We start from the raw sequence: 14,748 nt of genomic DNA, 5'->3' as shown, positions 1-14,748 counted from the left end.
TGATGTGAGGGTTCCAGAGCGAAGGGAACCCAGGAAGCTTTCAGCTTAACACAGAAGCCTTATAATGTGGGGTAGTAGAGAAATACAATTAGCTCTGCTTTGGCTGGGTGTAGTTGCTGGCTAGTTAGTGCCTAATTATTAGAGGCAACCACTTGTGGCTTACAAAGATGCATGGAATGAAGGATTGGCTCACCCTCGCTGGAACATTCATGGGGAAGGCTTCTGGAAGGACATGGGAGTGAGGTATTCTGTGAAAGAAGAAAGGAATTGATACAGAGATAGGGAATGAACTGTTCCAGGCCAAAGAAAGCCTTAGCTTGTATTGTGACCCACGAGTAGGATATGTATGGACTGGCAGCAAGCTGTGGTTTTGTTTTGTTGTTTCCAGTATTTGCTTCACTCTTGTAGGCTTCAGTTGCTTCCTTTCCAACAGGTACGAACAATAAGATCTATATCATCACCTGGCATCAGAAATAAAGTAACTTTTAGGTGCAGAAACAAATGATAAAGAGAAATCAAGCAGAAAAGTTTGATGCTGGAAGCAAAAGAGGATGACTGTTGCCTGATGAGACATCTGCTGCCACGGAGAGCTCCCTGGTCCTAGAGCCTGGCTTGTGGGGCAAGCTATTTGGGGGCAGAAGAAGGTCTCAGCACGTGGAGGGGGGGAGAGTGGAAGTATCTGAGACTATGGGTTATCCCAGAGAAAAAGGAAGAAAGGAAAGTTCAACACTGTTGACACCAGGGAATTTAAGATGGTATCTATCACTTTTGTCTTTTTCAAGTCAGTAAGGGGTAGAGCTTCGAGCAAGTTAGTTAATGTGCTGCTACGAGGGGGAAGGGATTGTGTGTGAAGAAGGGATGGCAAGGAGAAGTAGGGAGCTCACCACAATGAAGTGTGGTATTTGTGGGTTAGTGGTAAAGCATGAATTTCTCTACTATGGGGAATCACAAGAAGTGGGCACTGGATAGAAATCTGGCAGTCATGTTGTAGGGTGTGGAAGAGGCCAAGTGGCATAAGGTTCTCCAAAGAAACTCAGCCATTATGATGCAGGTCTGTGGAGCCCTGTATGTGTGCATTAGCTGTGGAAGTGAAACCCCTTTGAAAAAAAAATAAAAACAACAAGGGGTTGGAGGGCAGGGAAAGAGAAAGGAATAGAGAGGGTTAAATTCTGATTAAAATAGATTCACAATTGAAATACCGTGGTGAAACAACTTGAAACTTAAAACACACCACTAAAAAAATAAGTGACAATAAAGTAAAGCAAGTTCTGTGGTTCAGGGTTATGTCAGTGGAAGAGGGAGGACTAATGAAGAGGGTGAATGAGGATGAATATGATTCAAGTTCTGTTTCTTTGTAGTTACATTTCTGCCTTTGAACACTAGGTGGGACTAAGAGATGACTTCTTAGTGTCTGAGTAGAGTTCACAGTCTTCCAACTTTTGAATGAAATATTGGGAACAGGAAAATAAATAACAGTAGTACTATTTTTATTTTTCCTATCGGCTTATTTTAAATAGAGACTTTGATCAATATGTATTTATCTTTAGTAACAATAATATGCCAAAGTATGTTTCTTAATTGCAATTTGTAAAGGAATCTAGTACGATCAAGAGTATAAAGAATATTTATTATTGGGGCTGGGAAGGTGGCTCAGTGGTAGAGTGCTTGCCTCACATGCATGAAGCCCTGGGTTCGATTCCTCAGCACCACGTAAGCAAGAAAAAAAGAAAGCCAGAAGTGGCTCTATGGCTCAAGTGCTAGAGCATTAGCCTTGACCTGTAGAGCTGAGGGACAGCAACCCAGGCCCAGAGTTCAGGCCCCACACCTGACAAAAAAATATTGTTACTGTTTTAAAATAATCATCATGAGTCTGGCAGATAATTATAAAATATTACTCTACAGTTGTAGTAGACTAAGGAGGAAAGAAATTAAAGAAGTATGAATATATATTTGTGTGTATATATATATATATATTATTCTGTTTTGTTTTTTTGTTGTTTTTTGCTTCATTGTTTGAGAAAGGATTTCATTGGGCAGCTCAGATTGGCCTAGAGCTCATTATGTACCCTTTTGCTTCTGCTACCCAAATACTGAGACTACAGGAATATTACCATGCCCAGCTGTTTTTACATTCTTACTGAAGGCATATGCAATCCTTTCCTAAAATACATAATACATAATAATATATAGTTAGTAACAAGCCATGATATAAATGATTGTCTAAAAAAATTATTAAAGCAAAGAATAAAGCTTCATAGTTAATGTATAGCCATTTTAAAATGATGCATTTTAAGGAATAGCGCATTAAACCATGAAGATATATATTGGAAGAACTGTAGTGATTGCCACATGAACTTAGCACTGGTAGATTTGTGCTTGTTTTCCTTTCATACTCCCCAAATAGTGACATCACCCTGTAACCTTAACAGATAAAAGTAATTTGGGGAAAGAAGGGTTTGAGATAACAAGTCAATGAAGGAAGAAGATTTTAACTGAACAGCTGATGGTATTTTCTTCTAAAGTAGAAAATGTTGAGTTCCTATGGTTTCCTGTACAGGGCTGTTTTCATGAGAAGGACAGAGTGGAATCTGTGAGTGGGCTGATCTTATTCGTCTAAATTTTTGTTGTCTAGAGAGTTGTTTCTAAGTATCTATGAGACTTTTTTATTTACTAGAAACAGCAGCCATTGTTTCATCCGGGCCTTTTACCTTCTATTTGCCCACCTGGAGGATTCTGCTGAAGTTTCCAGATCCTTCATTGTTCTAGAGCAAGACCCTTCTCCTTGCCAAGTCTTTTGGACTAACATTTCCCAAACTGTGTTCTGTAGAACACTAGTGTTCAGTGTAATGTTAATTTGCTGAATACATGGTGTTTTATGATTAAACGACTTTCAGCAAAAGTTACACAACTCAGAACTTGTTTCTTCACAGTCTTGAATATGTTCATGCATACACTGGAACTCTCTCCTATATCCTATTTTGTTCTGAAATATTTTGACTGTGCCTAATGAGTAGTTTAGCCCTGGTACATTCTTGTATTTATGTATTTTTAAAAAGTTCAGAGTACCTATTATGTTTGAGAATACATATGGGGAAACGTTCTAACCCGTTTTTTTAAGATGGTAATCTGATATGTCTTTAAGTGCCTATGTATTTATATTAACTACTATATTTTCCTGTGAGTTTCGTCTCCATTTACTTATACTACATTTGCCTGGCAAAATTTCAGCCTGATTGAATCCAACATTCTGTCTACCATGTGCCTGTCCCTGAGTAGTTGAATGGAAATGGAAATAGTCACATGTCATGCTGACTGGTTTGAATTCCCATTTGTGGCTGCTAAACTCCAATGGACCTGTTCTTTCAGACTATTGAACTTTATTCACCTGGTTCCCAGGCTTCTGCCCTCTTCCTGGCCTTCCTCTCAGTTGTCTTCTTTCCTGTTTTGGTCAGAAGGGACTTCCCTGCGTCTGTACCTGTGTTGCCCTCCTTCCTGTCTCTACCCAGTAACTGACTGGGTGATGGGCTCTTCAGGGCCTGCAGGGGGGAGGTAGGGGAGCACTTCTCCAGGTACCGGTTCTTTGCCTCTGCCTGAATCAGTAGGCTACGTTGCTAGTGCATAAAGGGGAGAATTCTTACTTGTCTTAAACCTGCTGTGTCTTGAGCATCTGAGAACCTCTGATCAAAGGATTTGCTTAGCATGTATTTCTTGACTTAACCAAGGGAATATTTCTCATCTGGTTAAAACTAAAATAGTTTTATTATTTCTGAAAAACAGATAATTCTCCTGTATACCTTACCTTGCCTCCTGCAACTCCCCAGATTCAACAATAAAACCTCCTTTGTGTCCTATAAAGCTCCATGGTTTCATAGAACTGTCTCTATAACTTCTTTCACTTTTTTTTAAACTTGTTGTGACTAGTTTGTATTTTGTATGTAGTGGAAGAGCTCTTTTAATCTATATTAGAGATTCTTTTATAAAACTCATTTCCATTAGCATATATTAGTTACTCGGGAGGTCTCATTTTGTTATTTCCATACATATGGGGTACCTCATTTCCTTTCTTGCTCTCCCTCATCCCCATCTCCCTGCTTAAGACAATTTCAACAGGTTCCATTGTTGTGTTTTTCCACATGTATATATAGCTTTAGTCACATTCACTGTCCTTTACCAGCTCCATTCCCCCCACACTGACCCCTATTCCCCAACAGAACCCATTTTCCTTCTTGTCGTACATTGTTAAGTGTACATTAATTGTATAAAGGGGTTTCACCATGGTATCTCACACATGCATGTATTACATCTTAATCAGATTAACTCGCTCTGTTGCTTTCTCTTTCTTTCCCTGTCATTTCCCATTATCCTCACCACTACCCCTGTGGTCCAGGCCACCAGGATCTACTTGCAGCAGCCTTCTAAATACCCTCTTTTTTGCTTTCTATGTGCTGAGCAATTACTTTAAAATATAAATCAGATTAAGTGACTTTTCTGCCTAAACACTCCCCCCCTCCCATCCCCATGATGATGTTCTAATTCACTCAGAAAAAGCCCAAGCCTTATGGCCATCATGGACCTTTCTCTTCTCTCATTTTCCTGCTTCCTTCTGTAGGCTTTTACTTACGTTTAGCCAGGACTGAGGTTAGAACTCAATGCCTTGTGCTTGCCAGGCTGGTGGCTCTACCGCTTCGCGATGCCTCCATCCCTTTACTATGTTGGTTATTTTGAGATAGAGTCTTCCTTCCTGTCCTGTCATGCACTTCATCTGTTGATCTGCCTACTTTAGACTTCCCATTGTAACTGGGCTCACCACATCTAGCTTTCATCCGTGAAAATGGATGGCCATGGCTGCCCAGATGGTCTGGAATCACAACCCTCCCAGTCTCAGCCTCACCTGTAATTTGGGATGGCAGACTAAGGATGATATTTAGCTATGGATTGAGCAGAAATCTCTGGAACTTTTGTACCTGATCTGGCTTCAAAGTATAACCCTGTTCTCCGCTTTTCCAAATAGCTAGGGTTACAGGCCCGAGTCCCCTGGTGGCTGGCTCTCATGCCTTTATATTTCTGAGACAGTCTTGCTAGGTTACTTTCCTTAACCTTTACGCTTGCTGTGTCCTCTTCCCAGAATTGATTTTCTTTATATATTTGAGTTGTTCATGTCTTTCTTTCCAGGCTGGGCTCAAATGTTGCCTTATTGAAGAGGTAGCTTAATCATCTTATTTTGTTGTTTTGTTTATGGCACTGGGTAGTGAACTCAAGGCTGCCTTACTGTTGTTGGTTTTTTGATAGAATCTTAACAATTTTCCCAGCTGGCTGTGGACCACAATCCTCCTACTCAACCTTCCAAGTAGCTCGGATTATAGCTGTGCACCACCACGCCCACCTGAGGTTGTCTTTAAAAAAAAAAAGTAGAGTCTAGTTACGTAGCCCAGGCCAGCTAGAAGTCATGATTCTTCTCCCTTAGCCTTCACAGTGCTAGGATTATAGGCTTGTGCCACCACACCTGGTAAGAGGTTGTCTTGACTAGGCTGTATGAAGAAATAGAGTTTTGCACTCACTCAGTCCTCAGTTATTTCCTTTGTCTGCATAGCATTATGCCACCAAAGTACATACACAGTTTTTTTCAGTACTCATGGGCTCCACATTAGCAGATCACAAACATAGATCAAAAATGCAGTTAGTCCAGTAATGGTTGCACCTGTACAGAATATGCACAGTGTTTTCAGGAGTTTATTATCTTCCTAAACAGTTTAACAGAATAACAGTATAACAACTATTTTATATATTTGCATTATGTTATACTTAGAAACCATGATCTAGGTATTATAGATAATCCAGAAATAGTTTACAGTGTACAGGAGGATGTCCATTGAGATTGTAGGCCACTGCTACTCTATTTTACATAAAGGATGTGCACATTCTCTGCCTTTGGTGACTGAAGGGATTGTGGACCAGTGCTCCATAGACATAGAGGGGGTGGGTCCATTACATTTTATTCATTTCCTGTCTCTCCCTGCTGTACTAAGTGTCACAAAAGCAGGACTCTATCTTTCTTATTGGCTTCATCTTCCTCAGGGTCTATCACAGTGTCTGGGGGAATCATTTTGAATGAGTTAGCAAAGGAATGGATGAAGTGTTTTATGGTTAGGAACATATAGAGCAAATATGCTTAGGGGCAAGGAATCATATGCAATCAGTTTGCATGTTGATAAAAAGGCTCTGGAAAAATGTATGCTTGACTAAAGTAAAGATGACAGAGCAGAGAGGGAAGAGAAAAAGAGGCACCTTGTTTTAATACATTCTCTACCATCCCAATGGGTAATAAAACAGCATGTGACTTTCCGGGAAAGATTGAGCTTCCTGTCTTTGAACATGCCCTTAGAGAGGCCAATATAATTTTAGCCTGCGTATGCACACAGTCTATTTTCCCACATGATGTTTATGAATGGAAATTCTGAATTTTAATGATGCTATCTTTGTACTTGGGCTATATGTGAAATTTCAGGATATAAACTTCAAATATAGCAAAAGAAAACTGCTGGGTGTCAGATCCATGTGCTATTCTAGAGTAAAAAATCTAGCTGGTATATATGGCGACATTGCAACATCCTTTGGCTTAGCAATTTTGTTTTCCAGTCAGAACTCTGTAATGTGTTCATGGTGTCCAGCCTTGTTAAAACATTTACTTTCATTTGTGAGTTTTTCTGATAATTGCAACTTTTTAATTTATATATCCTCCAGGTGTGAAGCATCTAGTCCACACATTCATCCCGTTGGATGGTGTAAAGAACACAGAAGAACCCTTATTACTCCACCAGGTTGGTGCCTGACACTGTTCATATACATAGGTGCTTGGTGCCCTCAGGGCTTTGGTTCCAAGGAGACTGTTGTAAAGGAAAACAAAGTGCTCAGGATACATGGGTTTCATTGCACATGCTCAGGTCATTTTTCCCATAGTTATACCCCACTTCTGCACAAAACGTGCCACCTTTCAACAGATCTAAAACTTTCCCTTCACCCCATAAGCTCATAACGTTTCCCATTTTGGGGGGTCACCATTTGCTTCTGGGGAGGAATATTTTTTACAAAATTAAGGGCAAGGAAACACTCAGTGGATCACACAATTTAAACATAACTGTGATAACACAAAATCAAGGGGTTCTCATCAGATAAGCTGAGTAATGTGCACATAAGCCTTAGCTTCTGAAATTTCCTTTGATTCTTTATTCACTCATTGATAGGTTCTTTCATTCATTCATTTTGACTGCTTGCTCAAAATCAAATGTAATAATATTTGAGAATAAAGCAGGCCTACTGTATTTTAGGAGTTGGCAAAGTTTTTCTGTAAAGAGCTAGGTTGTTCTTTTTGTTTGTTTGTTTGTTTTTTTTGGTCTGGTCATGGGGCCTGAACTGTGGACCTGGGCGCTGTCCCTCAGCTCTTCAGCTCAAGGCTAGCGCTCTACCACTTAAGCGACAGCGCCACTTCCGGCTTTTTTCTTTTTGCTTATGTGGTGCTAAGGAATCAAACCCAGGGCCTCAGGCATGCAAGGCAAGCGTTCTACCACTGAGCCACCTTCCCAGCCCAAGAGCTAGGTAATAAGTACTTTCAAGTGTTTGTTGTTGTTGTTGCTGTTGTTGTTTTGTATTTATTTTGTGTGAGTTGGTATGGAACTTCAACTCAGGTCCTAGGCACTGGCCCTGAGCTTTTGCATTCAAGGCTAGCACTCTACCACTTTGAGCCACAACGCCACTTCATGTTTTTAGATGGTTAATTGGAGATGAGTCTCATAGAGTTTCCTGCGGGGGCTGGCTTTGAACCATGATCCACAGATCTCAGCCTCCTGACTAGCCAGGATTATAGGCGTGAGCCATCGGCATCTGGCTGCTTTTAAGTTTGTGTGCCAAAGTCTGTCACGACCACTCACCTAGTTGTAATGAAAAAGTAGCCATAGACAGTGCACATAGCAAAATGTGGTTGTGTTACAGTAACACTTTATTATACTGTGGCTACCTGTGGTCTTCTGACCCTCATTGTTCCTTCAGTCATTGTCTTAACTTTCCACGAGAGTCTGAAGCATTGTCTTTGTTGGAAAAGCAAATTCTGTTTAAAAGAAATCTTTTATGCTTCAGTTTGAGGTTCATTTCTAGACTTGATTTTATTAGTGTACAGTTAAGGATGGAATGTGCACCTGCATTGTTAAGCTTGGACAAGTTCAGACAAGTGACTACAGGGGACCTGGCACTGTAGGTATAGCATGAACAACATATGTCGTGGTGATTCTGACAGAAGCAAGAAGCTCACCTTCAACTGAGAACCTTGAGACTTTCGATCTTTTACTTACTTTAGAGCTTTCCTGTTTGCTGTCCTGTTTTTTTCTTCTTTCTGTTGTGCTTTTTGGTTCCAAATAGATTTTGCAGCTCATGTTAGTGCTGTCTCTGTTGTCTGAAGTTTCTGGGTGCTTTAGCTGTGTGCCTGTGGCCATGCAGCCTTCTCAGTTTTTCTTCTGACAGGAAGCAGTGTCACTGCTGATGAACAGTGTCCTTGTGGTATATCATTTTGAGTTATTCTCATATGCTCAGGGCATCTTCTGTAGCAGCATCCTAAGACTGTGAATAGTTGAGCATGTCACGATGGAAGGTGTTATGATCTCTGCTGATCGGAATAGATAGGCAGGGTCAACGGCTTACATGAAGTCTCGTTGGTTAGGAGGATTGTTCTGTGGACAGGCACACAAGTAAAACAGGTTTCTCAAATCACAGGAAAGAATGAGTCCTTACTTTACTGCCAGCTGTTTTGTAGATGGAGCTCCACAGCTTGTAAGAGCAGAGACTCCTTGAAGAGCTTCAGATACTAGTCTTCATTCTACTGTAACAGATGGCTTCATTGTATGGCTTGTCCCTGTTCCTTGACACAATGCCTCATTCAGGGTGTATGATAGTTTATTCATTCAAGGACTGACCATTCCTGTGATATGCAAATCTAGTACCTTCCACTTCCTAAATTTTCTTGTATGCTAAAAAGAGTAAGGGGAAACTGGTGGCCTGACTAACATATAGATCTGTTTTAAACATAAAAGAGACAAAAGTCATCCAATACTAAGACAAGTTATTAATAATGACTTGGTGGCCCAAATGTAGTTCTATCCAAAAGATTTCATGTGTCCACTTCTTCCACATCTGGTGGCTTATACAACACTCAAAGCTGGGAGTACATAGTTGACTCCCTCATTTGGTTTCATTGAAACTACTGTGAGGATTCTTGGATTTTTCTTTCTTCCTGTTACCAGCTTTTGGTAATGATGAGAGACCTGGTGAATAAACATTGACATTCTGTAGTGGTTCCTGCTGATACTGCTGCATAGGGGTGGTAGCATGACATCTGACTTCCTGGATGAGACAGAATGATCCCTGTCTCCTTTTAGGTCCTATTCCTGAGCTTTTCCTGTCCAATGCTAGTGCTCAATCACTTGAACTCTGGCATTTTGTGGTTAATTGGAAATAAGAATCTCATGTACTTTTCCTACCCAAGGTGGCTTCAAACTTCATTCTTCAGATCTTAGCCTTCTGAGTATCTATGATTACAGGTGTGAGCCACCAGCACTTAGCTTTCATTGGTTTTAATAGAAGAAAAAAATACAACTTCTGGCAAGATTTAAAAAAATTCAAAATTGGGGCTGGGAATGTCGCTTAGTGGTAGAGTGGTTGCCTAGCATGCATGAAGCCCTGGGTTCAATTCCTCAGTACCACGTAGACAGAAAAAGCCAGAAGTGGCACTGTGGCTTGAGTGGTAGAGCACTAGCCTTGAGCACAGAGAGGTTCAAAGACAGTGCCCAGGCCCTGAGTTCCAGCTCCAGGACCAGCAAAAAATAGAAATAAAAATAAATAAATAATTCAAAAATAGCCAAATATATAATAGTTTTTGAATGTTCTTAATGCTATTGAACTGTATATGTAAAAATGGTTCAAATAAACATTGTAACCTCATTTATTTTGTATTGGATTTTCAGAAGATTTAAGCTGATTTCTATGTCTTTTGGACATGTTCTTTCATTTTTTGAGGACAACTGTTCCTACCAGATTTAGGTTTGCCATATGCTTACCTTACCCACCCTACAGTTGTCCATTTCCCTGAGAATCCATGTTCTTTTCTAAAGAGGGTGATACTTACAAACTAAGATCTTGTAACTACTTATACTTGTTCTACTAGGATCTGTCTGCTTCCAGTCCTCCCCCCATATATGTATATATATAGGTATATGTATAAAATATAGGTATATATTTAATATATAGATATGTAAGTAGGTATATGTAAATATACCTACTTGTATGTTTATATACATGTAAATATACCTATTTGCATATTTGCATATGCCTTCTTAAAAGACCTATATGTAAATCAATTAGTCCCTAATGCACAAAAATTTACTTCTCTCTCTACCGATGGATCGAAAGCTGTTTGTTCTGCTTCATATCTAACATCATTGATACCATCCTAGTTTTCCTACAGGCATATTCTCTGTCAAGGAGAAACCTGATTTCCGTTGTTACCAATATATTTGCAGATTTGTTTATTCCTCTTCTGTAGCAAATTCCTACTCTTCTGGACCCCCATTAATTCCTGCTCATGCCTACTAATAGACTTTGAACTTTGAAAGGCAGTGGAATGGAGCAAATAATAGCTATTTTTACATATAATCTATAATTTTGGTATATTTCTATATTTCAGCCTAACCATACAGAAGATAATTGAGATTTTTCATGTATTAGTATCTATAATGGTTCTATATTCCTTTTAATAAATGATTTCTATTTTGTACTGATTTTTATCTACAAAGAAATCATGGGGCTGGGGAGGTGGCTTAGTGGTAGAGTGCTTGCCTAGCATGCATGAAGCCCTAGGTTCGATTTCCTCAGTACCACATAATCAGAAAAGGTCAGAAGTGGTGCTGTGGCTCAAGTGACAGAGTGCTAGCCTTGAGCAAAAGCCGCCCAGGGACAGTGCCCAGACCCTGAGTTCAAGCCCCCAGACTGAAAAAAAGAAGAAATCAAGATGAAAAAGTCATTATTGTAAATAGTTCTGAACATTGAGCAAGTTTCAAGTTATATGTGTATGAATGTTAATTCCTAGATTATAGCTATAACTATACCTCATAATTTTTTAGAATAGCTTCTTGTTCTCATAGTCATTTGGGTTAAGTTTTATAGGATTTATATTTTTCTTTGTTTCTTAGGTCATCCTAATGTGAAACATTTTTCTTGGGATAAATACTTAGAAGAAACCAATTCTTTACCTGCTCCTGCAAGAGCTTTCAAAGTGGTAAGACAATGCATTTTGTACTATTCTAGTTTGTGTTGATGATACTATTTGTTCATAAAATTTAAGAACAGAAAAAGATGATACTGGCAAACCTGAACAGGAATGAAAAGAGAAACCAACTAAGACATTCTTAGAGTTTCACAAGGTTTTTTCTTTTTTCCAGTTGTTTTACCTCAGGTCCTGGGCACTGTGCCTGAACTTTTTTACTCAAGGCTAGCTCCCTACCTCTTTGAGCCATAGCTCCCCTTCTAGTGTTCTGGTGGTTCACTGGAGATAAGAGTCTCAAAGACTTTCCAGCCTGGGCTGGCTTTGAACAGTAATTCTCAGATCTCAGCCTCCTGAATAGCCAGAATTATACCGTTGCACCATCAGTGCCCAGCTTGAGTTTTCCTTTTTTTTTTATTTTTCATTTTTTTTTTTTTTTGTCAATTGTAGGGCTTGAATTCTAGGCCTGGGCACTGTCCCTGAGCTCTTCAGCTCAAGGCAAGTGCTCTTCCACTTGAGCCACATTGACACTTTCAGTTTTCTGGTGGTTATTTGTAGATAAGATTCTCACAGACTTTTCTGCCCAGGCTGGCTTTGAACTGCAATCCTCAGATCTCAGCCTCCTGAGTAGCTAGGTTTACAAGTGTGAGCCACCAGCACCTGGCTGAGTTTTACAGTTTTTAAAGTCAGAATTTTCAGAATTGTTACCGGAATTTTTGCTGTTGACATTTTAAAAATACTTTCATTTGGACTTTAAAGTTTTCTTGAAAAATAATGCTGCTTGAGACTTGAGTAGTTGAAATCTTACAGCTAACCTCTTTTTTATATGCTAACTATTCTGAAAGGCCAAGAACAATCAGGAAAATACTTGCAAGCGAAATTATATTTGTAATTTCTTCAGATTTGTTTATGGCAAGTGGAGATGCTGTCTTTGGTTTTATTGCCACAAATCGGCACATTTAATTCCTAAGTTGCAAGGCCATTTGTGTTTAGTACGATAGTATCTAATCCAGAGTCATTACTTTTTGAGTCAAACATAGTAGGATTCAGAGTATACTTTTTTCCTATTCAAGGGAAGAGTAGGAAATAAAAAAAAATATATATATATGTTATATGTATATTACCTTAAATGAGTATCGAATTCTTAAATAGAGTTTCTCTTCATGCAGCATGGTTTTTGCTCTTTACAGTCTTGATTTCGGTTTCATCCATATCTACATCCATACTTAATTCTATCATTAAAAACCACCAAGTGTTATCAGTTTAAAGAAAAAAATATATCTTTATCATTTATATTTTCTCATGAATTTAAAGGAAAACAAACAAGCTAAATGGGGTGGTGCCCACCTTTAATCTCACAAATCTAGAAGATAAGACAGGAGGATGATGAATTCTAGACCTGTCTAGGATATATAGGTGGTAAGACCTTGTCTCAAAGAAAAGAAGAATAGATTTGAATAGGATAAAAAAATAGAATGGATAGAAAGGATAGGGTAAAAATATTAAAAATATAGCCACATCTATCATAAACAGTAATTTTCTTCAAATGATACTTTTATGTGTATATAATTTTTAGTGATAAAATTCATAGATTTGGGTTCAAGTGTAGATGAAAAGAGCATCAAGAATATGAAAAGCAAAATACCATGCTACATGAAGAGAAACTTAGAATGTTTGCATGTCCTACCCTGATAGTAAGCTTTGCAGTGCATAGCTGCATTACATGTGGCTTTAAATGGGATGAAATTGTGGCAGGATCAGCCTCTGTGTCTAGTGTCATCTCAGAGGGAACCATGAAGATGTCTCTAGTGCTCCTTTTCAGGTGGCTTGCATTGATAGTTCTTTCAATTAACTTGTACAGCAACATTTTTATTATATTGCACTCTTTACAGAAAACCAAACAATCACCTTGCCTTCTGCAGCCTGTCACTTATTCACAGGTTTATAGTTCTGTTGACTATTCAGCTATCTTATCCCTAAGATCTGTCTTGTTTATTTTGATAGCTCATTTTCTTTTTCTAAACTGTCTTCTACTTTTTTGCATCCATCATCGCTTCTAACCTTGGTATCTTGTTTCAGCATCTTCAGCATTTTTCTTCTCTCTCTCTCTCTCTCTCTCTCTCTCTCTCTCTCTCTCTCTCTCCTCTCTCTATATTTTGTGGTTATGGTTTGAACTCTGAGCCTTGAGCTGAAGGACAGCACCCAGGCTCTACCATTTGAGCCACAGTACCACTTCTGGCTTTTTCTGCTTATGTAGTGTTGAGGAATTGAACCCAGGGCCTCATGCATGCAAGGCAAGCACTCTACCACTGAGCCACCTTCCCAGCCCTTTTCTTCTCTTTTTAAAACTGAATTTGATGCTTTTATTGGCTTTTGCCATATCACCTCCAGTCAGTGCAAATAATTTCCTACCTTCCCTAATCAAATGACTGTCATATCTTTGCATCAGTGTTTCTGTTGATTCCTTGGTGAGGTTCTCATGGCATTCTCTTGCATGTGTGTAGGGATTGTGCTTTTTGATTGGGAAGGTGCCATCCAGAGCCAATCCGTAACTCGAGAGTAGTTGGAAAGGTTGGTGCCCTAAATAGCTCATCTGTTTATTATTCTTAGTGCCATGGAGTCCACCTGCTCTTCGCCTAAAATCTCTCTAAAATTTTTCTGTTGTGGCAGAAACCTCCACATGGATTCCAGAAGAAAATGAAGCTTGAGGTTGTGGACAAGAGAAACCCCATGTTTATTAGAGTAGCCACTGTTGCAGACACGGATGATCACCGGATAAAGGTAAGTGTTTTCTGTTGTGGTTTGGGGAAGTGGCGCTGTAGCTCAAGTGGTAGAGTGCTAGCCTTGAGCTGAAGAGCTGAGGGATAGCGCCCAGGCCCAGAGTTAAAGCCCCATGACCAACAAAAAAAAAAAAAAAAAAAAAAAAAAGAAAGAAAAAAGAAATGAAAACTGTTGTGGTTTGGTTTTGGCTTTTCTTTTCTTTTCTTTTCTTTTTTTTATTTTTTTTTTTGGTTTTGGCTTTTCTTTCAAGACATTTTAGCCCTACAATTAAATTAGTCAAGCCATAGGAGTATGCAAAGTGGCTGTGCATAGTTTGAAGTAAGCATTCTTCCAAGGTTTTCCTTGGAAGATAATTTCTCTCTCTCTCTCTCTCTCTCTCTCTCTCTCTCTCTCTCTCTCTCTCTCTCTCTCTCTCTCTCTCTCTGTGTGTGTGTGTGTGTGTGTGTGTGTGTGTATGTGTGTGTGTGTGTGTGTTCTGATCATCAGCATGGCTTTATTTAGTACACATATTTTGAGCCCTTTAGGTTAGACACTAGGGGCCAGAGAATAAATAGAATGTAGCCATTTATCACTTGATAATTTCTTTTTAATTATGAGTGACAATTTAGTGTTTTGAATGTGTATTTGGAGAAAGTGGAGATAGAATGTCTTATTATATTCAGTTC

General features: G+C 39.2%; 1 protein-coding gene across 4 annotated transcripts in view; it reads left to right on the top strand.

Moving 5' to 3' along the window:
• L3mbtl3 (L3MBTL histone methyl-lysine binding protein 3) overlaps positions 1-14,748 on the top strand; it is a 101,435-nt gene that overhangs the window by 45,714 nt on the left and 40,973 nt on the right. For all 4 annotated transcript variants that reach the window (XM_070010934.1, XM_070010931.1, XM_070010933.1 and 1 more), the window contains 3 exons: positions 6,742-6,818; positions 11,232-11,317; positions 13,973-14,083. In XM_070010934.1, the coding sequence (XP_069867035.1) occupies positions 6,742-6,818; positions 11,232-11,317; positions 13,973-14,083 (274 nt within the window). The remainder of the gene's footprint in view (positions 1-6,741; positions 6,819-11,231; positions 11,318-13,972; positions 14,084-14,748) is intronic.

Source organism: Dipodomys merriami, unplaced genomic scaffold, assembly GCF_024711535.1.
Source record: "Dipodomys merriami isolate MVZ:Mamm:240054 unplaced genomic scaffold, mDipMer1.0.p SCAF_8, whole genome shotgun sequence".
NCBI classification, from domain to species: Eukaryota; Metazoa; Chordata; class Mammalia; order Rodentia; family Heteromyidae; genus Dipodomys; species Dipodomys merriami.
This window is presented reverse-complemented; position numbering and strand designations above follow the sequence as displayed.